General features: G+C 47.5%; 4 protein-coding genes across 5 annotated transcripts in view; 2 read left to right on the plus strand and 2 right to left on the minus strand.

Moving 5' to 3' along the window:
• Positions 1 to 16,658, plus strand: part of LOC125765893 (protein purity of essence) — a 267,808-nt gene extending 251,150 nt beyond the window's left edge. The window contains exons 2-6 of one of the 2 annotated variants that reach the window (XM_049431393.1): positions 2,284 to 2,769; positions 2,853 to 3,367; positions 3,435 to 7,324; positions 7,405 to 16,185; positions 16,257 to 16,658. In XM_049431393.1, coding sequence (XP_049287350.1) covers positions 2,320 to 2,769; positions 2,853 to 3,367; positions 3,435 to 7,324; positions 7,405 to 16,185; positions 16,257 to 16,411 — 13,791 coding nt within the window. In that variant the 5' untranslated portion in view covers positions 2,284 to 2,319 and the 3' untranslated portion in view covers positions 16,412 to 16,658. Of the gene's footprint in view, positions 1 to 219; positions 2,770 to 2,852; positions 3,368 to 3,434; positions 7,325 to 7,404; positions 16,186 to 16,256 lie in introns of both variants that reach the window. The other variant, XM_049431390.1, reaches the window with a different exon arrangement.
• Positions 16,461 to 18,392, minus strand: LOC125765959 (uncharacterized). Its single transcript, XM_049431519.1, has 3 exons — positions 17,853 to 18,392; positions 17,523 to 17,790; positions 16,461 to 17,436 (listed from the first exon to the last, which is right to left on the minus strand). The coding sequence occupies exons 1-3, from the start codon at positions 18,279 to 18,281 to the stop codon at positions 16,982 to 16,984; spliced, it is 1,152 nt and encodes a 383-aa protein (XP_049287476.1). The 5' UTR covers positions 18,282 to 18,392; the 3' UTR covers positions 16,461 to 16,981.
• An 83-nt stretch (positions 18,393 to 18,475) lies between these two features.
• Positions 18,476 to 22,393, plus strand: LOC125765897 (uncharacterized). Its single transcript, XM_049431398.1, has 5 exons — positions 18,476 to 18,639; positions 18,701 to 21,671; positions 21,736 to 21,846; positions 21,933 to 22,049; positions 22,112 to 22,393. Exons 1-5 carry the CDS (start codon positions 18,562 to 18,564, stop codon positions 22,378 to 22,380), a joined length of 3,546 nt encoding a protein of 1,181 aa, XP_049287355.1. The 5' UTR covers positions 18,476 to 18,561; the 3' UTR covers positions 22,381 to 22,393.
• On the minus strand, positions 22,393 to 23,918 carry LOC125765964 (SWI/SNF-related matrix-associated actin-dependent regulator of chromatin subfamily B member 1). Its single transcript, XM_049431525.1, has 2 exons — positions 23,629 to 23,918; positions 22,393 to 23,562 (listed from the first exon to the last, which is right to left on the minus strand). Exons 1-2 carry the CDS (start codon positions 23,707 to 23,709, stop codon positions 22,534 to 22,536), a joined length of 1,110 nt encoding a protein of 369 aa, XP_049287482.1. The 5' UTR covers positions 23,710 to 23,918; the 3' UTR covers positions 22,393 to 22,533.
• Between the last annotated feature and the right edge of the window lie 150 nt (positions 23,919 to 24,068).

A 24,068-nucleotide genomic window follows, 5' to 3' on the forward strand; every position in this document is an offset into this window, starting at 1 on the left:
ATGAAAGTTTAATATGTTATCGTTTTCGATTTGTTCGGGTATTCTAAAAAGTGATGGTTTTAGTTATGACGGTTTGATACCGGCACCCGTCGTGCAAGGCAGCATCGGTAATAAAATTCCGTCCATACCATATCCCCTAAACGCAGGACTGACTACCCTGCTGCGAAATTTCTAAAACAATTCCAAAATTGGTTTCTTTATAATATGTATCTTTTTTAGGAATTGTTCGTGAAGCAAAATCTACAATGCATGAACGCTATCAATGCAGGAGAATCGTTACTCACATGGTGCTCGACAGCGTTGGGAACACTCGCCAAGTATCGCTTCAAGTACGAAGAGTGCACCATGCTGGGTCGTCCACTGTATCTGCCGGTTACGAACACTGAAGCGATCGCTATAAAAAACATTTTCAATTTAATGGAATCCGACATAACAAATTTGCAATTGGCGATCTCACTTCCTCTCCTGGAACCGCTAACACCCAAAAAAATCACTCTCCTGTCGCAGTGTGCCATGTCAGCACTATACTGTTGCGTACTAACGTCGACCGCTGTGAGTGTTATTACTATGGCAACTGCTGGATCGCAGAAAACCGCGTCCTCTGGCCAATTACAGCAAGCACAAGGCCAAACTGGAGGCACGCAAACACAAAAAGAAACTGAAGAGGAAGAAGATTTCGCACGAACTATTGTGGACAAGGGATTGGAAATATTTACGAAAATCGGCAACATGCTCAAAACGTCAACGCGTACTCACATTTATCAGAACCACATGTGTATGGGGGCATGGTTACTGATATCTGGCATCCAAGGTACGATGGGTGCGTCCGGCAACACTAGCGGACTGCAACAGATGGTGCCCATTTCAGCGAAAACATCGGAAGAAAGTTTGAAGGGACGCAGTCCGCTAAAAACGCTTGACGTACCGCAAATGGCATCAGCGCAACCGTCACCTGCACTGCGCGTCAATCTGTTCAAAGTCCAGCAAGGGTTTGGCGTATTGAATGCGGCCATTGCACGTCACAGTATCACTCTGATGACGGAACTGATCGACGATCTGAAGATAGACTCTCGTACAGATGATGAAGAGTACAGTAGCATCGAATCGGCCGGATTTGATATTCTGGGACAGTACACATCGATTCAGCGCGTGGTACGTGTGCTTAACAGTGCGACACTGCAGCAGCTGCTCACATTCCTTGCCACAGTGTCATATCGTAAAGCGTGTACGCTTCGCCGCATCAACACCAAAAACACAAACGACGGAGAACCGATGAGCTACAGCGACTCGACGACATACTTTAATGATACATTCTCCTGTTCGGAGGAGAGCGAACCAGAAGAAGAGGACAGCGATAGCTACCTGGGGCTTTGGTTTAAGGAAACGCTCTCTCCCGATATGAATGAAGAGATGACGGAATCGCAAGAGCAGGAAAACAAAGATGATAAAGGACGTCACGGTACCAATCTTGTGCCCGCCAAAGATGAACCCCACGAGTACCTCAATTTGGCTTCATTAATTTTCAATTTCTTCGACGTTTCTCTCGGAGGAAACCACGTCTATCTGAGCCGGTACGTGAAGACAGGCCTTAGCGAGCAACAGATGGTACTGTTAGCCAACATCCTGCGCGATCTTGATCGTGATTCGGCTCGCGGTGAAACTGATATACCTGGTTGCATGCAGTGGCAAAATGCCATGGTAAAGTTCTCTGGCGCCGTTGGACGATATCTACACAATCTGATATCCAACTCGTTGCTGAACGAATCGCTGCAGTCTGCCCTGCTGCTGCATTTGGGAGTATCACCATGGACACAGGATGCGAACATCTGGCCACTGCAGGTTTATTCGCGCACACTTGCTGTGCTGGTACAAATTCTCTTGCTGAAACCATCACAGGAGAAAGAGGCAGCTTGTCTATCTGTTTGGCATCGGCTTGTGAACACGATCGTGGAAGGTATCTGTTCCACCCAAACCATCCCCAACGAATCAGAGATAGAAGATCTCAACGTGGAACATGCACAGCTGCTACTGTTTCTGTTCCATTCACTCAACCTGATGCAAAAGAAGTCTATACTGCTGCTTACGGCCGGGGGTGTCATTCGCTGCTCGGAAGTATGTCGCAGTGTCACACCGGATAAGCCATTGAGAGATCATCAGATCATGCTACTGTCCCGATTGTTACTATTCTTGGAATATTTGATGAAACACCTGTACAATCCGCCCAATGTTTTGTTGGAACAAGTGCGTTGGAATCTGTTCAGTGTCTTTACACTGGACAGTGAGCAAAAGTTGGCTGATTTGGTGAACTACAAGACGAAAATGATGTCATTCTGCCGAAAGGACATAGAGGACAAACATCGTAAGCTAGCAAACGAGTTTAGTGTTGGCGGCGTGAAACCCAAGTTCTACTCGCTGACTACGGTCGAATCGAAGGTACAGCAAGAGTTTAAACTGGATGGATTGGCCTGGAACTTTATTCTTTGCACCCCAGACAAATTGAAATACCCGTGGCTTATTGATGCATTAATTGATATTCTGGGCATAACGGACATGTGTCTCGCACGTATCCCTTTTCAAACGTTGTGCGCAGTGCACTATTGCTTCAGTCTTAGCTGGAAGTTATTGCTCGGTTTGCCACCATCCACACAGCACGTGGAAGCATTGATGCAGGAAAAGAGTCCAAATCTACATTCATTGTTGTGGTCCATCCGTTGTCTACATCCAATCACCCATTCGCATTATCTAATTGTGAATAGTCTCGTTAAACAGGTAAGTCAGATAGTCAATTCAATCTTTCAAACCCACATCTCTTCTAATGATATATTCTACCTTTTTTCTTCTCTCTATTCAAGGGTATGTATACTCAGTCAGCGGAGGCTATGTGGATACGACTAACGGAACATGTGTCTGATGTGAAGTACAGTTTGAAAATGACACTACTCGGGCTGGAATCGTTTTCGAAGAGCTTTTCGCCCGAACAACCAAGATTGTCCAAGATTATCCTTCTCGACAGTCTTATGTCACATCTGTTTGCCGTTTGTTGGGCAGAAAAGGAGGGTGTGAATGTGAAAACTGCTAAAACCAACAGTAATACGGTCGCATCATCTACAACATCATCTGCCACAGCTACTAATGCTTCTGCGGCAAATGCTTCGACGGCAGTGACGAACGACAGTAATACTGGTGGGGCAAGTTCTACAATAGTATCGGGAACGGGAAACATTGTCACCTCTGGCGCTTCAACCAGTACAACTTCCGCTGATGGGTCGTCGTGTCAAATCTCGGCAGAGGTCTCTCGTGCCGATTTGACAAAGAACATAATGCACGCTTTACTGGACGTGTTGGAAATAGTTCGTGAATCAACCTAGTAAGAATCAATGATATTACCTTTACCTTTCATTATATATGACACAGTTGATTTTTCCTCATTTCAGCAAAACTATGTTCCAGAACTTAAGTGGTCAGATACCGTCCTGCTTGATTGAGCCGCTAATTGCTATTGCGGGCACAAAGAACTCGTTTTGTTCGGAGCTTGCTCAGCAGCTTGTCAGTTGTATCACAGGTCACGATAAAGACGTTATAGCCGTTGAATGGCGCAAGAGTTTGAGTACGTTGACCGAGGAAAACTTCATCAGTGGATCATTCCCGGTGGAATTGCACACCCTGACGGTCATTGAAGCGCACCTTACGGAGATATCCAAACATCTGTCGTACTCCATACTGCTGTCACTGAAGAACGCTCTGAAATCAGCCGTCAATCTCATATACTACATGCTCCCGAACTACGACGATATGAAGTTGGATGAACGTTTAAAAGAAATACTGATCCCGATGGTGTTCGATTTGCGCGCAGAATATCTGCACGGTCCGATCAACAAATGCTTGGAATCGTTGCTGGGTGGTGATAGCAATTGTGAAGCTTATCAGCTAGCCGCGTTCTCAAACATCATCAAGCACAGCTATCAGTTTCTCATCGAATATACCGACCTGTGCGCTACCGGTTGTGCCACGAACATCGACGAATCGGTTCTATGCAGCATTCTTAAGTACTGGGAATCGATGTTAGAGAAATCGAACGGATTGCGAGCGATGCGCAACTTTTTCTACGAATCCAAGTCCGGCAATTTGGTGCAAATTTTGCTATCCTTCACCGGCACTAACATCTCCCAGGCGTACTCGACGCGTGTTCTCCAATTCTTTGAAAAACTGTTCCAAGCTGCAGAAAAGCTTGATGCACCTTTCGATGAGGAGGAACTATGTTCATGCATTGCAGAGCTTGCCGTCACCGATAGTGCACGTTTGAAGAGCTGGTTAAGCCATATCCTGCTTGGACCTGGTGGCATCAGTGTAACGCCAAACGCATCGAACAACTCGAGCAATGTACCGACCCCAACAAACATGGCAACAGTATCGGCTATTCCGAGCATTACGGACCAACTGGCAGGATCAGCAACTGCAGCAGGCGGTGTAGAAGCCGGTTTATCTGAAAACAATACCACGGCAGCAAATGCGCCCACTACTACCGAGGGTGAGCAGGAGGACGCGATGGATATCGATTACGAATGCATGACTAAAGGCAGTGGATGGCAGGCAGCAGCGACAAGCTGTGGCAAGGTGGCCATTGAAGATGCATCAGGCGAAACATTGGAGCGCAACGGCAAGCTGCTGCAGTCGCTCGTTAAATACATAGTTGCTGAGAATCGTATATCCTCGTCCGTATCGGAAGCCCTATTTCAAGCATTAATTCAAATCGGTCACAATCTGCTGTCACCAACGCAGGAAGCGATAGAGTTTACCGATCTACTGCAGGTGATGATCACCCTCGCAGATGCCGGCAAAGGCCGTGGCCATGGTATACTCTTTACCGCAGCAATCGATTGGTTGGATGTATGCCGGGCGCAGGTGTTGGATGCAGGAAAAACCGGATCAAGCGGATGGAGAGCAGCTATTCAGCTCGATAATGTGACCGCTATATTGAAGTACATGAGCGATCTTCTGCTGGGTCTGGGCGCCAAAGGCAACCGAATAATGAATCCACCATGGGACGAAGAATCGCTACTGGATGCGGATGACATTTTGGAGGAGCTCGGAGGTGAAGAAGAAGATAGCACCGTCGAAGACTCCGATGAGGACAGTCTCGGCAATAAGCTCTGTACCTTCTCCATTACGCAAAAGGATTTCATGAACCAGCACTGGTACTATTGCCATACGTGCAAAATGGTGGACGGTGTTGGCGTATGTTCGGTCTGTGCGAGAGTTTGTCACAAAAATCATGACATCAGCTATGCCAAGTACGGTAACTTCTTTTGCGATTGCGGCGCTAAAGAGGATGGTTCATGTCAAGCGCTAAGCCGACGCAGCAATTCCGGACATGGAGAGGAATCGATATTGGGTTCATCATCGTCTGCTTCCATCTTGCCGCGTTCCAATGATGCGGAAAGCGTTATGCTCGCCAGTAGCTTGATGAGACGACGACACCAAACCAGTCCTTCGCATGAAGGTCCCAGTACAAGCCGTGCAGCCCAAGGACAGGCTTCGGAGAAAGAGCAACAATTGGCAAAAATCATTGAAACTTCACGAGAGGCATTGAACAATCCCAGCCAATGGAAAACGGTGATTCGATGCATTCTCGTTTTCTTCAATTCACTGATGCCCACAGTCAAGGAGCATTGTGCAAGATATTCTCCAGTGGGTTGTTACTGGCGTGCTAAGAGTGCGCTCGAGCGTTTGCATCGTCCGGAGAAATCGTATGTGCTGAGCGACGAGATCATGATTGCTACCCTCGGTTCGCAGGAAGGTGCATTCGAAAATGTACGCATGAATTATTCCGGTGAGCAAGGACAAACGATCAAACAGTTGCTCTCGACGTATCTTGTCCGTCGCGTGGCATTGTGCTGTCTTGCTTCGCCTCATGGTAAACGACAGCAATTGGCCATCTCACACGAGAAAGGTAAAGTTACAATACTGCAACTGTCAGCCCTTTTGAAGCAAGCTGATGCGGCAAAACGCAAACTTACGCTTACGAGACTCGCATCGGCTCCAGTCCCTTGTACCGTGCTGTCGCTTGCATCAAATCCAGCAAACGAGGACTTCCTCGCTGTGTGCGGGCTGAAGGAATGCCACATACTTACGTTCAACAGCACGGGAACGGCAAACGATCATATCGTGTTAACACCTCAGCTTGACACTGGCAATTTTATCAAGCGAGCCATCTGGCTGCCGTCTTCGCAGACCAAATTAGCTCTCGTTACGGCTGATTTTGTAAAAATCTACGATCTGGCTGACGACAGCTATAGCCCGCAGTACTACTTCCTAGTGCCTAGCGGCAAGATTCGTGATTGTACATTTGTTTACGATCAGGAGGGTACGTACTACATGCTAATAATGTCCTCATTGGGCTACATCTATACCCAACCTTTGAGCGATGAAAGCCTGGCCAAGCATGGTCCATTCTACGTAACAAGTACGCTCGAGCTTGACCATCCATTGATAACAGACGACAACGGACAGATACTGGCTGGAGGCGTATCGATATACTATTCCCACGTCCTGCAGCTGTTATTCTTCAGCTATGCTGCTGGTCGCAACTTTATGGCACCGCTCACGAACGTTAATGATGGTGTCAAGTGCGTTATCAACCTAGTTTGCAACCCCAGCTCCAAATTGTTATCGAAGTCAACGACACAACCACTCTGTCAGTGGACCGAAATCCCCGGCCATCCGGGTTTGGTGTGCGCAATGATGCAAAGTCTTAACAATCCTGTCATCTTCATGATCAAACCAGATGGATATATGGCGCAGGAGATAAAGGCACAGAATGCAAAGGCAAAAATAATGGATATGGTTGCCATTCGGCACAGCGTTTCTGGTGTAGAGAAAACAACATTGATTTTGTTGTGCGAAGACGGCAGTTTGAGAATTTATGCAGCTCATGCCGAGAATACTGGCTACTGGTTGTCTCCGGAGGTGCAACCTATTGGACATCAACAATCGTTCGGTTGGTTTGGATCAGGCGGAAGTTCCTATGGCAAATCTGCACGGAAGTCGAAAAAAATGGGAAAGCAATCTGCCCATGGAGCTAACGCTACTTCGTCCACCAACGGAAAAGGAGCCACCGGAACCGCTCCTAGTTTTCCGATTGATTTCTTTGAACATTGTACGCTGATGAACGAAGTAGAGTACGGTGGAAACGATTTACTACAAATCTACAATACGCAGCACTTGAAGCATCGTTTGAATTCCACTGGGCTGTACGTGACGTCAACTAAAGCAAATGGATTTATGCTGGAAGTTACTAATAATGATCCGAATATGGTCATGACAGGTAAGAAAACAAAGAAATTGTATAAATTTGTTGCTAGCAGCATTTTATTTTATGGTCTTTCTTTCGTCTATTTTACGCAGGTGTTCGCATACAAATTGGATCGCAGGACGTTACGAAAGCACCGCAGCGTGTAACAATTTTGGGTCGATCGGTCACAACTGTAGCCACGAGGGCACGCTGGTTTGATATACCGCTAACAAGAGAGGAAAGCCTTCAAAGTGACAAGAAACTCACCATTCACTTTGGACCTTCGGTGGACGCTGAACAAATCACAATACTGGACAGCATCAAGATATACGGAAAAACTAAAGATGTGTTCGGTTGGCCAGAAGAAAGCGAAGATGCAGCCGGAGGACAAATAACAAACGGTGGCACAGGAAGCAATGGACAGACGGCGGTAGCAAATGGGAATGGTGGCAATGAGGGCACTTCCAGCGATGAAAATGATGTAGGAGCAATGTATATGACTTCATTGGATCGTATGCTTTCCAGTATGCTTCACGTGCTGGACAGCGGTATATCTCTGCTGGGTGGACCAACTTGTGATGATAACTATCGTCAAACAGCTATCGATGTGGCGACAAATTTGATTCTCTTCCCTACTGTGAATGTCGTACAGCAGGATGCACGCAATTTGCTTATCACATGTCACGCGAACAAAGCAGCTTACCACTCGTACAAAGATAAGGAAATATTGAACGATATCCATCGGCAGTTGAAAAAAATGTACGAATCTACCGAAAGCGGGGACATCGATCCGGAAGCTTTTTATCGAGCTGTGTTGATGATGCGCAGTATCGCCATTCAACGGCCGCAAGCGATGGCAAAGATTTGTGCCGAACAGCAGATGGACATTCTTTCGCTGATGATGATCCTCATGAAGGAGCTGTACCGCATAACGCCAGCATACGAAGAACCGATCGCAATCGTTAAGCGAGGACTGTGCCATGTGGAAGCAGTCATTTACTCTCTGGTGGAGATCATTTACGCATTCGCGTTGGCCGACAACGAACAGGTTGAGAGAATGGCGAAGCTTTTCGTTCGTTTATTGCTTGATCCAGCGCCAATCATAAGCCATAGCGCGAAACTAGCGATGATTCGTTTATTACGGCCGAAGGTCAAGCGCCGAAAGGTGGTATTAATCGAAAGTCCTCCAGTCTGTTCCACACCTACTCCCTCTACATCAGGAGTTACAGCATCCGCTGCCGGTCCGTCAACATCAACAATATCGATTGGTTCGACGTCATCGGGTGCCGCTGGGCCTTCAACTTCATCGGGAAATGCTCCTGCGGGTAATGAAGATTTTGTCACAGTAGCGGCAGGTGCGGGCGCCGTCGGTGGAATGCAGGAAGTGGACGCAATAGAATCACTGGGTTTGGAACCGAGCGCTGGAAATCAGGCCCTCGCTTCGTTGGAGGCACTGTTGGGTGTGGGTTTTCCTCATTTGCTCGAAACGCCCGATGCGGACGACGATACCATAATGGAGATAGCGATCGCACTCAGTCTCCAAGATAACGAGGCCGATCTGCAGTTGTTGCAACAGAGCATCGCTAATTATCAGGGTAGAAATAGAAACCCTGCTGCCCAAAGCTTGGCTGCTGCCATTGCCGGTGGTTCTTCATTTAACGTCGAGTCGAACGCTTCGGGTGGTGGCTCGGATGATGATGAAATATCGAACGTTGCCACCGAAGGATCGACGCTCCGTACGTCGCCTGCCGGTGAACATGCTGGTAGTGGTAGCGGTGGATCCGAGAGTGGTTGTAGTGGTGTCGAAAGTATCGGTGGAACTTCCGGCCGCAGTTCCACGTACGAAGAGCAACCGAATCCTTCACCACCGCGCACTTCCGTAGTCGACCAAATGGCACAATCACAATCGGCCGGCGCTACGACAACGGCATCGCACCCATCTGCTGCCGATGCAGAAGCGTCCGATACCAATGGGGAAAGTGCGAACAAATTGCACGTGCTGCGATACTCCATCTTGAATCAGCTAGTGGACAACTTTTCTGCCCTAGACACAGTGAACGGCGCTCAGTGCATACCGTTCATGCAAGTGATCCTAATGCTAACCTCCGATCTCGATGGCACACAGGAACCGGATCAGCAAGCGTTGAACCGTTTGCTGCAAGCATTAATCGATCGACTAGAAACAGAAGATACGCAACTGTACCAAATGGCTAAACGAACGGCCAAAACTGAAGTGCAGCTTGTTATACTGCGTTTGATTGGGGTGTTGATGGGAAAGGTGAAATCCAAATCATCATCGTCATCATCTTCTGCCAACACTTCGTCAACTAGTGCTTCAGGTGGTGATAGGTCGAATATCACCCAAGCAATGGCGGACAACGCATCGTTTTTGGCTCAAAGCACCGCTAACGCACTGATGAAAAATAGTGCTATACCGTATTGTCTCGTAATAATGGAATCCTTTTTGCCCCATTGGAAAACATCCAGTGCATCATCAATGGATGAGCTGGCTTCACCGGCAACAAGTGCAGCCAATGCCAATGGTTCAGCGAATGTTGCTTCCTCCAGTGGTGGCGGAACGTCCAATGCGGCATCAAGTAACAACGGTCCGGTAATAACAGCAGCGGGAGGAACTCCATCGAATGTTCTACTGAAACCGACACAGTATGGTATTATACCCGATATGCAACCGTTCTTTTCACGCCCCTTCCCGAAAGGTTCGAACGACGTATTCGAAACATACTCGCAGGTGCTTACCGAGATGGCCGTTAGATTGCCGTATCAAATTCTCAAACTATCGTCCGGGCATCCGTCACCTCAAGAATGGAGCCACACTTTGTGCGAAAACATGACTGCCATTCTTTGCGAGTATATGATGTACATGCAGTCACCAGTTTTACGTCGTCAGGTACGCAAACTGTTGCTGTATATTTGCGGAAGCAAGGAAAAGTATCGCCAGCTGCGTGATCTACATTCGCTCGATACGCACATGAAGGCAGTAAAAAAATGCTGCAATCTTAGCTGTGCCCCAGCCGCATCATCTTCATCACTAGCGAATGGGGCCCCATCGAACATTCTCAGCTACGACTCCTTGGTCGAACTGACCGAGCACTTCCGTGCATGTCAAGAGATCGCATCTATTCGTACTGGAAACTGGCAAAAGTTTTGCGTTCGAAATCCGGACATACTTTCCTCACTGCTGAACATTAGCACGTACCAACTGGAAGAAGGTGTTTCGACGATTATATTGCAACTTCTGCAATCGGCTATATGTAGCAGCACTTCGTCCCAGGTGCAACCAGTGAAAACATCCTCTAGCGTGACGGTAGACACACAAATGAAAGTGTCGGTTATTGTGAAGGATCGGAAAGATCGTGACAAATCGGAGGAATCGGACACAATGGCGGCACCGTCCGAATCTAAGTTCGATGCAGCACAGTGTGTAGCTTTGGTGGCACAAATCTTCAATCAGATCAGTCCAGCCAGTATGAGCAAGTTCATTCGTAGCTTCCTGCTCGAAACGAACTCAACTACAATACGCTGGCAGGCACACAGTCTTGTGTATGCGTTCTACGAAAACTGTAGCGACATCAATAAGGAAACATTGCTCCAGTGTCTCTGGAGTTTGTGGCCATTATTACCAGCTTACGGTAAGCGCACGGCACAGTTCGTTGATTTACTCGGTTTCCTCACGCTCAACACACGATCGCTGATAGACAAGCTGCCGGACTACACCGCACAGGCGGTATCAGTGCTGAGACAGCAGAATGAGCTGCTCTCCAAACACCCGAATGCACCCATCTACACAGCGCTGGGACAAGTACTGGAACTCGAAGGGTTTTACCTCGAATCGGAACCATGTCTCGTTTGCAACAATCCGGAAGTTCCATTTTCTAACATCAAACTATCAACCATAAAGGTAGACTCGAAGTTTACCACCACCACCACGATCGTGAAGCTCGTGCAAAGTCACACGATCTCGAAAATAGTGCTACGCATCGCCGATCTGAAGCGGGCGAAAATGGTCCGTACGATCAACATCTACTACAACAACCGCACGGTCCAGGCAGTGGTGGAGCTGAAGAATCGTCCACTGATGTGGCACAAGGCACGCAAGGTGACGCTACAGTCGGGCCAAACGGATGTGAAAATCGACTTCTCGCTGCCAATAACGGCGTGCAATTTGATGATCGAGTATGCCGACTTTTACGAAACCGTAAGTGGTTCGAGCGAAAGTTTGCAGTGTCCGCGCTGCAGTGCGGTGGTACCGGCGAATCCAGGCGTGTGCGGTAACTGTGGCGAGAATGTGTTCCAGTGCCACAAATGTCGTGCTATCAACTATGACGAAAAGGATCCGTTCCTGTGTCATTCGTGCGGTTTCTGCAAATATGCTAAATTTGATTACAGCATCTACGGGCGGGCGTGCTGCGCCGTAGATCCGATCGAATCGGCCGAAGATCGAACAAAAACCGTTCAAACGATCCATACATCGTTGGAAAAGGCGGACCGTTCTTATAAATCGCTGCAAAACAATAAGCAGATTTTGGAGCTGCTTGTTCAAAAAGTGTCGGAGCATAAGCTCGACCGTACGCTCGATGAAACGATCGTGGGAGCGTCGGTTATAGGTGGAGCTGGTGGAACTTCGCAGGTCAACAAAGTCATACAGCTGCTGGCACAGAAGTACTGTGTAGAGTCGAAAACCACCTTCGAAGATCTTAGCAAGATCATCCAAAAAGTGCAGGCCTGCCGCAAGGAGTTGGTGGCATACGATCGAAGCCAAATGGATGCACCACCACCGGGCACCGCGGCTGGCTCTATGTCAACGAGCTTTGCCTCCGGCACTGGCATATCGTCCCGAACAGCGACGGTTGCGTTGAACAAATGTTACGGTTGTGCCCTGGCATCCACCGAACAATGTCTCACGCTGTTGCGCGCCATGGCGTCTAATATGGCCTGCAGAGTTGGGCTATGCAGTCAAGGGTTGGTGCAAGAGCTGGCAGTAAATAATTTGCGCCGCGGAACTCATCAACTGCAGGACGAAGTGCGTCATTTGCTGTGCTTATTAACACGCGATCTTCCCGCTGCAACTGAAGCGCTGTGTCAATTGCTGCAAGATCGCGTGAAGATGGCACTTTCCGGTACCGTTCCTTTGGCAACATTAGATTCGGCTGTCCGGCACGAAATGGCACTACTGGAAGCGATGACAAGCCAGGACGATAGCTGTTGGGAAACGAAGTTGCGCACCGTGATCGAACTGTTCCTGCAGGCGTCACGTGATGCCCGAGGTCCAGCCACCGCTGTCATTCATCCTTGTTTGCGTATTGTGCAATCGCTCATCTGTCCACCACCGATACTTGCGACCACGATCTCCACTGGAGGGAAGCAGCACAGTAAGGAACCGGTTGCAACTACGCTGCAGGATCTGTGCACCGTACAGCCAGTCGAAGGGATTACCGTCAGCTATGAAAAATGGATCGCAGGAGACGCAAATCATTCGTTTGCAGCCTGGAAAGCTCGAATGCCTCCTGCAGCTAATGCAAGCGCTGCCGCGACCAGTAATCGTCGTGCAATGGGCGAAAGTTCATCGGTTTCGATAACTACTGCCGCAGCGACTCCACCCCCAATCGGAACTGGATTCCGTTCAGCTCTGGAGCATCGTCGAGCTACTATCAGAAATGCATATCTGGTAGAGAAGTACGCAAAACGCTGGCGGCAGAAGACTTTGGCTAAAGGTGTTTCATCGATTCCGGTGGAGCTGCAGGCGGCTTGGCTACAACCCATCCTCTTCAATACCACCTCGCGTCTCGGACGGCAGCTGACCTGTGCTCTAATTACATCGCTGAGTCGCACAAACGAACGCAAACGCGAACTCCTGGATCTTCTTACCAACTTCCTGCGCTATGTCGGTGATAGTGGTGAAGCAAGTGCAGAATTTTTGGCTCTTTATCGTATGCTGGCGGATGAAACACCCTGGCGACAATATCTTGCTTTGAAGGGTGTTCTAACACTGCTTGTACAACTGGTGACTGTGGAAATTGAAAAGATTCATTGTCTGGAAGAAACGACCCTTTCCACTGACCTAGCTCAAGGGTATGCATTGCGGCAATTGGTTGAGCTAATGGCACTTTTCTTGGAAAATCCACAAATCCGGAAAGCGTACAAGGGCAAACTGTTAGGACCGGTGCTCCAGGGTTATCTCGATCTTCGCAAGCTAATCGTGCAGCGCACGCGGTTAATCGACGATGCGCAGGAGAAGCTGCTAGAAATGCTGGAAGAAATGACGACGGGCACGGAAGAAGAAACTGCCGCATTTATGGCTGTGTGCATTGATACGGTGCGGCGTACACCAACAACGGACGTGAAAACGCCGGTCTTCATGTTCGAGCGCTTGTGCTCCATAATCCATCCGGAGGAAAACGATGTGGGCGAGTTTTTCCTCACGCTAGAGAAAGACCCGCAGCAGGAGGATTACCTGCAGGGGCGCATGCTGGGAAATCCATATCCTTCCCATGAAGCCGGTCTCGGGCCGCTGATGCGTGACGTTAAAAACAAAATCTGCATCGACTGTGAGCTGGTGGCTTTGCTGGACGACGATAACGGTATGGAGTTGTTGGTACACAACAAAATCATAAGCCTAGATCTGCCGGTAAAGGAGGTGTACAAGAAGATATGGCTTCAAGAAGGCGGCGAACGGGACAGCATGCGGATTGTCTATCGAATGCGAGGTTTGCTTGGTGATGCGACCGAAGAGTTTATAGAGACGCTAAATGCCAAGAGCCAGGAGGAGGTTGACAACGAGCAGTTGTACCGGATGGCGAATGTGTTGGCTGACTGTGGCGGGCTCAAGGTGATGTTGGAGCGCATCGGAAGCTTGCAGAATGTGTCGAAATCACGCACCTTGCTGCAGGTACTGTTGAAATTGTTCCTGCTAAGCGTAAAGGTGTCCCGTTGCCAGGAAGTACTGTGTCAACCGGAGCTAGGCGCCATTAACACGCTGCTGAAAGTGTTGCAATTGTGTCTGCAAAGCAGTGAGAGCGACACACAACAGTCGGCTGTGACGGAACAACTGCTAGAGATCATGGAAACGATCTTGTCCAAGGCTGCCTCCGACACGTTGGACACGTTTTTGCAGTTTTCACTCACGTTCGGTGGACCCGAGTACGTGCAGGCGCTACTATCGTGCACCAACTGTTCCAATGTGCGGTGCAATCCCTCCGTACTGCGGCACCTGATCCGTGTGCTTGCGGCTCTGGTGTACGGAAATGACATCAAGATGGCGCTGCTCTGCGAACATTTCCGTTCGGTGTTCGATTTTGATCGATTCGATGCGGAACGCAGTGCAGAGGAAGAGTTCAAGATGGAGCTGTTTTGCGTATTGACCACCGGTATCGAGCACAACTCGATCGGTGGTACGCTGAAGGATTACATCATGAGCTTGGAAATAGTGGACAAAGCACTCAACTACATCAAGTCCCATGCACCGTGTGTGAAACCGACGCTGCTGCGCACCGACTCGGACGAGTTGAAGGAATTCATATCGCGAGCCTCCCTCAAGTACATCCTTCGCTTCCTTACTGGTCTAGCGACAAAGCACGAAGCGACACAGCTAGCCGTTGCGCAGGATATAATACCGATCATCCATCGGCTGGAACAAGTGTCCAGTGACGAGCATGTAGGATCGCTTGCCGAAAACTTGCTAGAAGCGCTGTGCACCGAACCGGCGACTGCGAAGCGTGTGCAGGAGGTGCGCGATTTTACACGCGCCGAGAAGAAGCGGCTTGCAATGGCGACCCGTGAGAAGCAGCTGGACGCACTTGGTATGCGTACGAACGAAAAGGGACAGGTAACGGCCAAGGGTTCCATCCTGTCGCAGATCGAGAAACTGCGCGAAGAAACGGGACTGGCGTGTTTCATATGCCGCGAAGGGTACGCCTGCCAGCCGAACAAGGTGCTCGGCATCTACACCTTCACCAAGCGCGCCAACGTGGAGGAGTTTGAGATGAAGCAAAAGAAAACGATCGGTTACACCACGGTGACCCATTTCAACGTCGTGCACGTGGACTGCCACATGAACGCAATCCGATTGGCCCGGTCGCGCGATGAGTGGGAGAGTGCCTCGCTGCAGAATGCCAACACACGCTGCAACGGGCTGTTGCCGCTGTGGGGCCCGGATGTGAGCGAATCTTCCTTCTCATCGTCGATGGCACGGCACAACAACTACATGCAGGAATGCACACAACGATGCGAAATCACCTTTGCCAGCTCGATGCACGATCTGAAGCTGCTGCTGTGGCGCTTTGCCCAGGAAAAAAGCTTCCACGAGGATGCGGGAGGCGGTGGACCACAGTCGAACATGCATCTGGTAGCATATCTGCTGTTTTATGGACTGTACACGTTGCTGTCGTCTCGCTCATACTCGCGCGAAGAGATGATACTTAGCGGATTCATTGGCCACAAACCCTCGGAACGTTGGTTGGAGTGTGCGTACGAAGCGGAAGGCCCACTGTATCTGCAGACCATGTCATTGGCTTTGCATACGCCCGAGCTTTGGTCACGCCATAGGCAGGTGCATCTGCAGCGCCTGATTGCGATCGCTCAAGCACGGCACGTTAGCCCAAACACGGTTTGCAAATTCTTGGCACCAGCCGATAAGCGTCCAAAGGATTACACGATCTACAAACCGTATCTGATGTTCTGGGGACTGATAGACTTGATTTATCGCAACTTTTTCCGCACCGTCGGGACGCCAAAGGATGAAGACTGGCCGATCTCGCTATTTAACTACATCCGCCGAAATGACGAGTCGCTGCTTAAGACGGCCGACACGACGCTGCAAACATTCACCGAAGAATACCTACCGTGTGCTTCGTTTGGTGAATTCTGCGATGTGGCAGGTAAGAACTTCTTTTTTTTTCTACAAACTGAACTAGTGTGCTCATACGCTCATTTTCCATGTATCGCATAGGACTACTTGGAGACATAGAGAATCCAGATGCTTGGATGGAGGAGCTATTGCAAGCGTTGCCTTCACCGGGTGGATCATCTGCTGCAGGATCGAGCGGTGCAGCAGGTCCAAGCAGCGGTTCTGGAGCGAATGCTGGATCCAGTAGTATGGAATAAGAGGCGACGCCAACGCGTTAAACTAATTTGAGGAACATACTTAGCGAAATACAACTACTACAACTTTCATATTTTATTCACGTATGTGATGCTTTCATGTAAGCTCGGCAACACATGCTGCAATATAACCCCCTTAAATACATACATCTTAAATATTCAAAATAATGCTAATTGCTATTGAAATTATGATTTATTTGTCATTAAATGGTGTTAAATGAAATAAACGAAACAATATAGTCACAAGGAATAGTGTATGAAACATTGGTGTAAACAAGTTTGGTCCTATCTCATCTTGGATGTCTTTAGAACAATGCTTCACCTAATTATATGTCTCTTTTCTCATGGTAACTCGTGATACCTGTATCAAAACCTATAAGAATTCTTCAACATCAATGTTCTGTTTAATGAGAATGTACTTCAAAATTGCATTAATTTTGTGTACTAATGCTTACTGAAGATATCCGACATATTCGGATTAATGTCTACTTATAGTAGTACATTTGATTAAATGTAAATTGATTGGTTGGGCTGTATACCTGAATTAGTTGCGTATTATTCAAAGGCGCTTGATTATTCCGATGCAATGGACGGACTTCCACCAGCTGCTGTTTTGGACAATTGTCTAGTTTGATGGCGTTTTATGTTCTTGATTAAATTCGATGGCTTGCTTCGAAACGGAACAGCGTCCGTTCCACTTTCGACAAGTTTGTGGAAAGAAGAATCCGTTACATCGGTTTTCGAACCGGAGGCTGAAGCAATATTGTTTATTGCTGGAGGTTCTTGTATTCGATCTTTTTTAGCCTTTTGTTGTTCCAGTATAGCGATGCGTGCTTCCTTATTTTGTCTCAACCATTCATATACCTTCACAGTCACCGTACTATCCGTTTCCGAACCCATGTTTGCGTGGCTAGCGGAATCGTGACTAGCTTGGAGATAATAGGTTTCAAATTTATTCACGGCATGATTGTCGAATCCTTCGTTGTTAAGATATCTTTTCTTGTTTAACGCTCGCAGATACTCGATTCCTGCAAAACAATAAACGAACAAGTTCGAATAAATACATCTTCCAATCAAATCAACGAATAAGAATGACAAAACGAACGGTACCTACCTTTGAGAAACTTTGCGTTTTGGGTTACTATCACCTGATCAGAGCAGGCTTCGTGAAGCTTTTGTGCCACACTGTATGAAACGTTCGCTTGAGTGATAATGAACAGCTCCCCAATATTAATCGTTTCATTTTTCAGCACATACTTAAGGCTTGGCAAAAATGAAATACTTTCAGCATTCTCCAGCATAAATTCTAACGTGCTTACTATGCCGGGACTCCACTTGGTTGTGGGTACTAATATTTGCTTGTCTTCCTCATAATCGAATCGCTGCGTGATGGAGAAAACATATTAAAATAACTTTACAGCAAGAATACTCCACTGATGCTTACCGTTTCGCCAGGCAGAATGTTTATGATGGCACCTCGTATAGCATGCGCCGGTTCCTTCACGAACTCTTTTGGCAGAGGCCTCACATATTTGGTGTGTGTTTTTATCGGTAAACCTTCATCGATGGCCCACAGATAATACCATGTGGTGTCATCCACATCCACCGTAACTTCTTCCATCTCGCAGCGTATCCATCGCTGGAGCTGATTACTACACAGCGCTACCAATTCACCCGGCAGTGGATGTTTGCACGGCTGAGTATTTCGAACCGTGTCGTAAATTGTTCCATAACTTTTTTCACACCATTCGTTGAAAGCGGCCGCAAACTTTGCTTGCTCATGTTCCTGCATGTACGCCGTTTCCGGTTTGTAATAGAAGCAATGGGGATTGATGTAATGCGTAATGTGGATTGAATTATCCAATAGCGACATTGCGAAAGGCGAAGGTGATCGAACACTAATCGGAAAAGATAAAATTTTTAGCACGCGTTTCTGGCTCGATCACATTGAAACCGTTTCTGCTCCTGCTCTGTGCGTTTTCGAGGGAATTATCAAACTGGCACGATGACAATGAACGATTTGTTTACAATTGTACAATGACAGTTAACGATAAACAACAACAAAACCTCTGCTTGCCAAAAGTCTATTGCGAACGCGAATGATTCTAGTGCACTGAAATTACATTTTTGGCTGTGATCTATCGTGCAGAGCTATGTCTAGTGTGAGCTCTGACTGTGAATCTTCGTACTACACGGAATCGGAAGCAGAAAGTGATTACGTTACGCATGAGGTAAGAACGCAAAGCATGGAAAGTTCCTACTTATTTGCTGTTTCATATCTACCGTTGATAGGATGGACAACCGGCGCCGCTTTTCAATCACACCCTTGAGGTGGAAAATATTATACGCGAGCATGTGGACATTACGACTAAAAATGCAGTCGGTCTTAACCATCAGTACAAGGCAAAGCTACTGGTTCTACGGCAGCAACTGGAAGGATTGCTTTCACGATGTCAAAATCGTTTGGTTGAAGTTGAAAAAAGTCTAGATGATATCCGGTTGAATTTAACGCCTAAAACGCGCCCGGTACGACCTCGCCATCCCGGGTACATCTGTGGGCAACCGTTTTTCAAGGATGCCGAGCTCTACCCCGGCCCACACAATAAGGACTATCTGTACCGGAAGAACGTCAAGAAAGAGTTTTTCCCGTTGGATATGTTTGAATCGATTGCCACACTCTGGACGCGCAGTGATAAGCAAATGTTAAAGGATAGCGTAGCGAGTCAAGCCTTTGAGTTTGTCCGAAGAGAAAACCAGCTACAAGAGAAAATGTGCATCAATTCGGGCAATGCAAGGCGAATGATAAAAGAAAGAATTGAATTGAAAACGCTCCCGTTGGAAGAGATCTGGCACAAAGCGCAAGCTTACGATGGTAAATATGGACGCCAACAGTTCACCGTGGACTGGTTAAAAATATCAAACAGCGTCCTGAATGGACGACATTCTGCGGCTGCTTGTGAGGGTATGTGGAACAACTACTTGGTGCCCGGTTTGAAACGATGCCTGTGGACGCCCGATGAAGAATCGAGACTAGTCGCTGCAGTTGAATCGAACAGGCGATGCAACTGGGTTCTCATAGCGCTGAGCGTTGAAAACCGTTCCGAGTACCAGTGCTTTGTACATTATCAGACCAACTTTTCCGAACTCTCACAGATCAAAAAGATGCCCTGGACGCAGGAAGAGGACGATCTATTGCTGCGCTTGGTGAATGAAAACCGTATCGGAAACCATATCATATGGAACAAAATCGTGGAACGTATGCCGTACCGAAACAAGGTGCAGGTTTATCATCGCTACAAGTACACCCTTTTGCGTCCGCTAAGGGGGGCCAAGTTTACGGCCGAAGAAGATTGTGTAATTACGGCGTACGTGCAGCAGTTTGGCGATGATTTTAAATTCTTCCCCGAAGATCTATTACCGGGCAGGACCACGAAACAGATCCGGGCCCGATACATGAACACGCTGCGCTTCGTCAACACGCACGTCGGTTGGAGCCTCGACGAAGACAAGCGTTTGATGAGCTACATCGCGGAACATCTTACCGAGGAAGGACCGGGAAAGATTTCATGGGCCGAGTGTTCCAAACATCTCGGGAACCATTCGCGGCTAAGTTGCCGCACGCGGTATTACACTATCGAAAAGTTTCTCGAACGAAATCCTAACGCAACGCTCGAGAGTGTACCGAGAAGGGAAAAGAAAAAACTTTCCTCCAGTGTGACGGGGAAGAATTGGATAAAAACCATTGTGGAGATCAAGAACGCACCGAAGACTGCACGGAAAAGCGGAGCCCCAATCAATCCACTAGAGATCGGCAGATCATCCTCCGCCGAATGGAGTCTGTACGAGCAGATGAAATTTTCCTTCCGGTACAAATTCGGCTACAAACTTACCCTGAATGCCAAAAACAATCACGTTTACACGGGGACGAAAATGTTGCTTCATCTTTTAGAAGGATTCCACGGACCGTCGTCCGAAAACGAATCATTTGCGGTTTCCTGCATGTTGCATCCCAAGAGCGAAACATGGCAGATGCTGCAAGCCGTACTACACTGTCCCTTAGACTGGGCTAACCTCGTGTCTAAAATGCATCCCAAAATGACACCGTCAGGTGAATCGATGCTGTTTTGCCGGTTTCCTCCCAACTACAACACGGTGTTGGGTTTGCGGGGCATTTGCATGAATGCTTGCAGCGAACAAAGAAAGCACACTTTGAACGACCAAAAGTCGGAACAAAAACTCGCTGCTTTCAATGAACAAATGTACGACCAGGCAATAGGAGCGTTTGTAGAGCGCTTTCGTAAAATATTCCACTGGACCATGCTGCTAATGATGCTAAACATTGACGATGTGTCGCTCGAAAATGAAGAATCATCGCACCATGATGTTGGTGGTGTGCCCCATAACATGCACGCCAATCCGACGCTAATTGTACCGGTAAAAGTAGATAAGCTGATGAATAGTTCCCATCCGGAACAAATGGACATATGCGCACCACAATCGTCTACTGTGAATGAAAACAATTTAAACCTTGTGACTAACATAACGATAATTGATCCTAAGGATCTTCCAGCAGTTCCGCAATACGCCGCAATTAGGGAAAATGTTCCAGGCCGGGAAACTGAGTTTAAATGTCACCAGCACTTAGATGAGTCACTAGCAACATTGAACTATAGCATTGAAAGCTCAGAATCTAGTAACAAAAACTTAACAACAGATAATAGATCAAAAGTGGATACGATCGGAAAACCACTGAAAGATGTTATTCAACTCGAAGTTGCACCGCACCGTACTGAACAATGTAGTCCTGAGGCAATTTCCTCAACGAATGTCAGTGCCATAGAAGGTGGTGAAAATCAAATGATAAAACATTTAACCGCTTTTACTATTATCAAAATACCACAGCAAATATCTTTGGTGCAACAGCAACTAAACTCTAGCACCACTTCGCCACACGCTAACATAATTTACAACGTACCGGCAGACGTTAAAATATGTCCAGTCGATGTACGAGATCAGTTTTATGAGTCAACGAAAGTGTACAGAACTGAAGACAGAGATAGGCAAGCAGAAGGGGTTTCAGTTCCATTGGAAATGCCCCAACACCAAATAGTGAGCAATGAACGTTCGTGTTTAACGGCAATGGACACATGTTCGAAAGTAGATGCAGTCAGATCCAACCATGTATCAACTAACGAAGACATTGAAATGATCGAAGTTGATCGTCGTCCGCCAAGCGTTCCAGATACTTCAATTTCTAACACATGTATGTAAGAAGTGTTTGGCGTTAATTGAATTTTGATAATTGAACATTTCTTGTGTCTTTTTAGGTGACGAAAATCATGACCTGGAATCCTTTACCGCAACGAAACAAAATATACTGGCGGTCTCGTATAACCAAATAGCATTGGAGACAAATTGTCTGGCGCATAAAGTTGTTCGTAAGTGTTTCCTTGGTACTGTAAAATGTAATTAGCATTAAGTTAGCAATAGTTAGTGCTGAAACTAAAATTCATACCTCCTCTAGATGATCTTAATTGCGAACAAGCAACAACGGTTTTGTCCCCAATTGCTCGTAACGATTGTCAACCGTCTGGGGATAACACGATAGCTGCACCATTGGAAATACTGCATCAGAATCAGAGTGAGTTCTTTGTTTAATCGTGAAATCGTGAAGAAATTCAGTTTTTTTCTTGTTTGTTTTAGACAACGAGAGGCAAAAAGGTGAAATCGTATCCATGGACCAAAAGGGAGAATTCGCGCCTGAATCGGAAGATAACAGCAGCAATGTCGCAACGGAACCAGTTCCAGACACAAAGTTTGATAGCAACGAGCAACGAGAGCTGTTGAGTGACATCAACGAACCGCCGCTTACCGCTGTTGATATTATTCGAATGTTGCGCGCCCGATATAATGCTCAGTATTACGACGAGAGTGACAATGAAGACGAATTTGAACCCGTACCAAATGATTAAAGATGCAGAAGGTTCGTTCGAATCGATGTGATCCTTTTATTGATTGATAGTTATACTTATGTTAATACGCACAAAAATGTATAGAATCTTGGAAAGAATTTGCCAGATGGATGGTGATGAGATGCTTGATCGAAAACAACTCCCGATGGTAGCTTAGGTAAAGGTGTTAGCCAGACGCCGCATGCGTCGTGTGTTTCGATCCTGATCACGTATCTTCTTTTCCATCTCCGCGTCCGTAAGCGTCTCGAGAAACGGTGCCCACTGATCTGCTTCGCTCGGTGTACGGAACGGCACTTCCACCGTGGCCAGGGGAGTTTCACTGTATGCATAGGTGCGCTGATGCCACGACAGCTGGCCACGGATGGAGTAAGAGATGGCCGTAACAAACTCGCCTCCCAATCCCAGTTCTGCGCACAGCTTAATAGCAAACTCCTCTGGATTGTTCTCTTTCTCCGCCATGTCCCATTCGACTTGATCGACCAGTGATGTATTGCCGACATGAATGTTTAGCTTTACTAAAACACGCTGATCGGAACCTTCCTCCAGCACGACCGGCTCGTTCGGGTACGCCTCAATCTGTTGCCGTATGGCTGCCGCAATCGCTGGAACGAACGGCGTCGGGTTGAGGTCCAGATCATCGCACAGTACTTCGGCAAATTGTTCCGGTGTGATCATGGATTCGTTCCGGTTCCATGTGAACGTATCTCGCAGCTTTTGACCTTCTATTTCCATATCCAGTCGAATCGGAACCAAGATTTCGGTCTGAGATGCATTCTCCACGTTCAGCGTCGGATCAGTGTCATCGAAGCACATCGGAAAAGTGCGCACCTTTTTGTTGTACACTCGATTCCGATTAATTGGCGTTGCCTGCGGTACAGCGTCGAGGTGGCTAGAGTTAGGCATTGTTGGAACCCACGGAGGTTGCTTCTTGCTCGATTTGCTTTCTCTCGGCGCTGGAGGCTCGGAGGTGTGCACGGACACGGCCTTATACTTTTCATCATTTCCATCGAGAACATCCTGCACTTCGGTCGCTTTAAGCAATGAAACGGAACTGGACAGCAGATGGTTGCTGATGCCGGAATCCAGCAACCGTTTGCGCTCTTCGTTGGTCAGCAAGCGCCGGGACATGCCCGGATACTTCTTGTACAAACTGCCCCTGAAGAGGCGCAAGTAGTTGCCAACCTGAAACAATCACCATATTAGTTGCCGAGCATTTCTGTGGGATCCATCGACCCATCGGGCGCATACCTCCGAACCGACGCAGTAATATTCTCCATTTTCTTCCACCTGAAAACTTATCGGTTTATCGCCGTAGGTCTTTAACGCCATGGTAGAGTTTCAATTCGTTTTCACAGAAATTGGTCCTATTCTCAGTTTGTTTGCGGAAAACAGTAAGCCGCTCGTCGGGCGTTCTACACAAATGCTACAAACACACAAAATGATGTCAGGCTTGTCGCTTCTCTACTGCAGAGTTTATTGTGCTACCTATTCTGTGTCTTTTGTGCATGAAAAAATATAGACATTAACTTAAACAGCTTAGAAAAGATAACCAAACACGTGCAATTAAAGATACGAACTCCTGCATCACGCTCTGCAAACGAAAATCGATACAAACGTCAGCAGCACGTTTGACGTTCGATTTCATTGATTGTGTTGTGTAGAAAAAAAATTGTCTGTGCAATAGCGAT

The sequence above is a fragment of the Anopheles funestus genome, chromosome 2RL (assembly GCF_943734845.2).
Source record: "Anopheles funestus chromosome 2RL, idAnoFuneDA-416_04, whole genome shotgun sequence".
NCBI lineage: Eukaryota > Metazoa > Arthropoda > Insecta > Diptera > Culicidae > Anopheles > Anopheles funestus.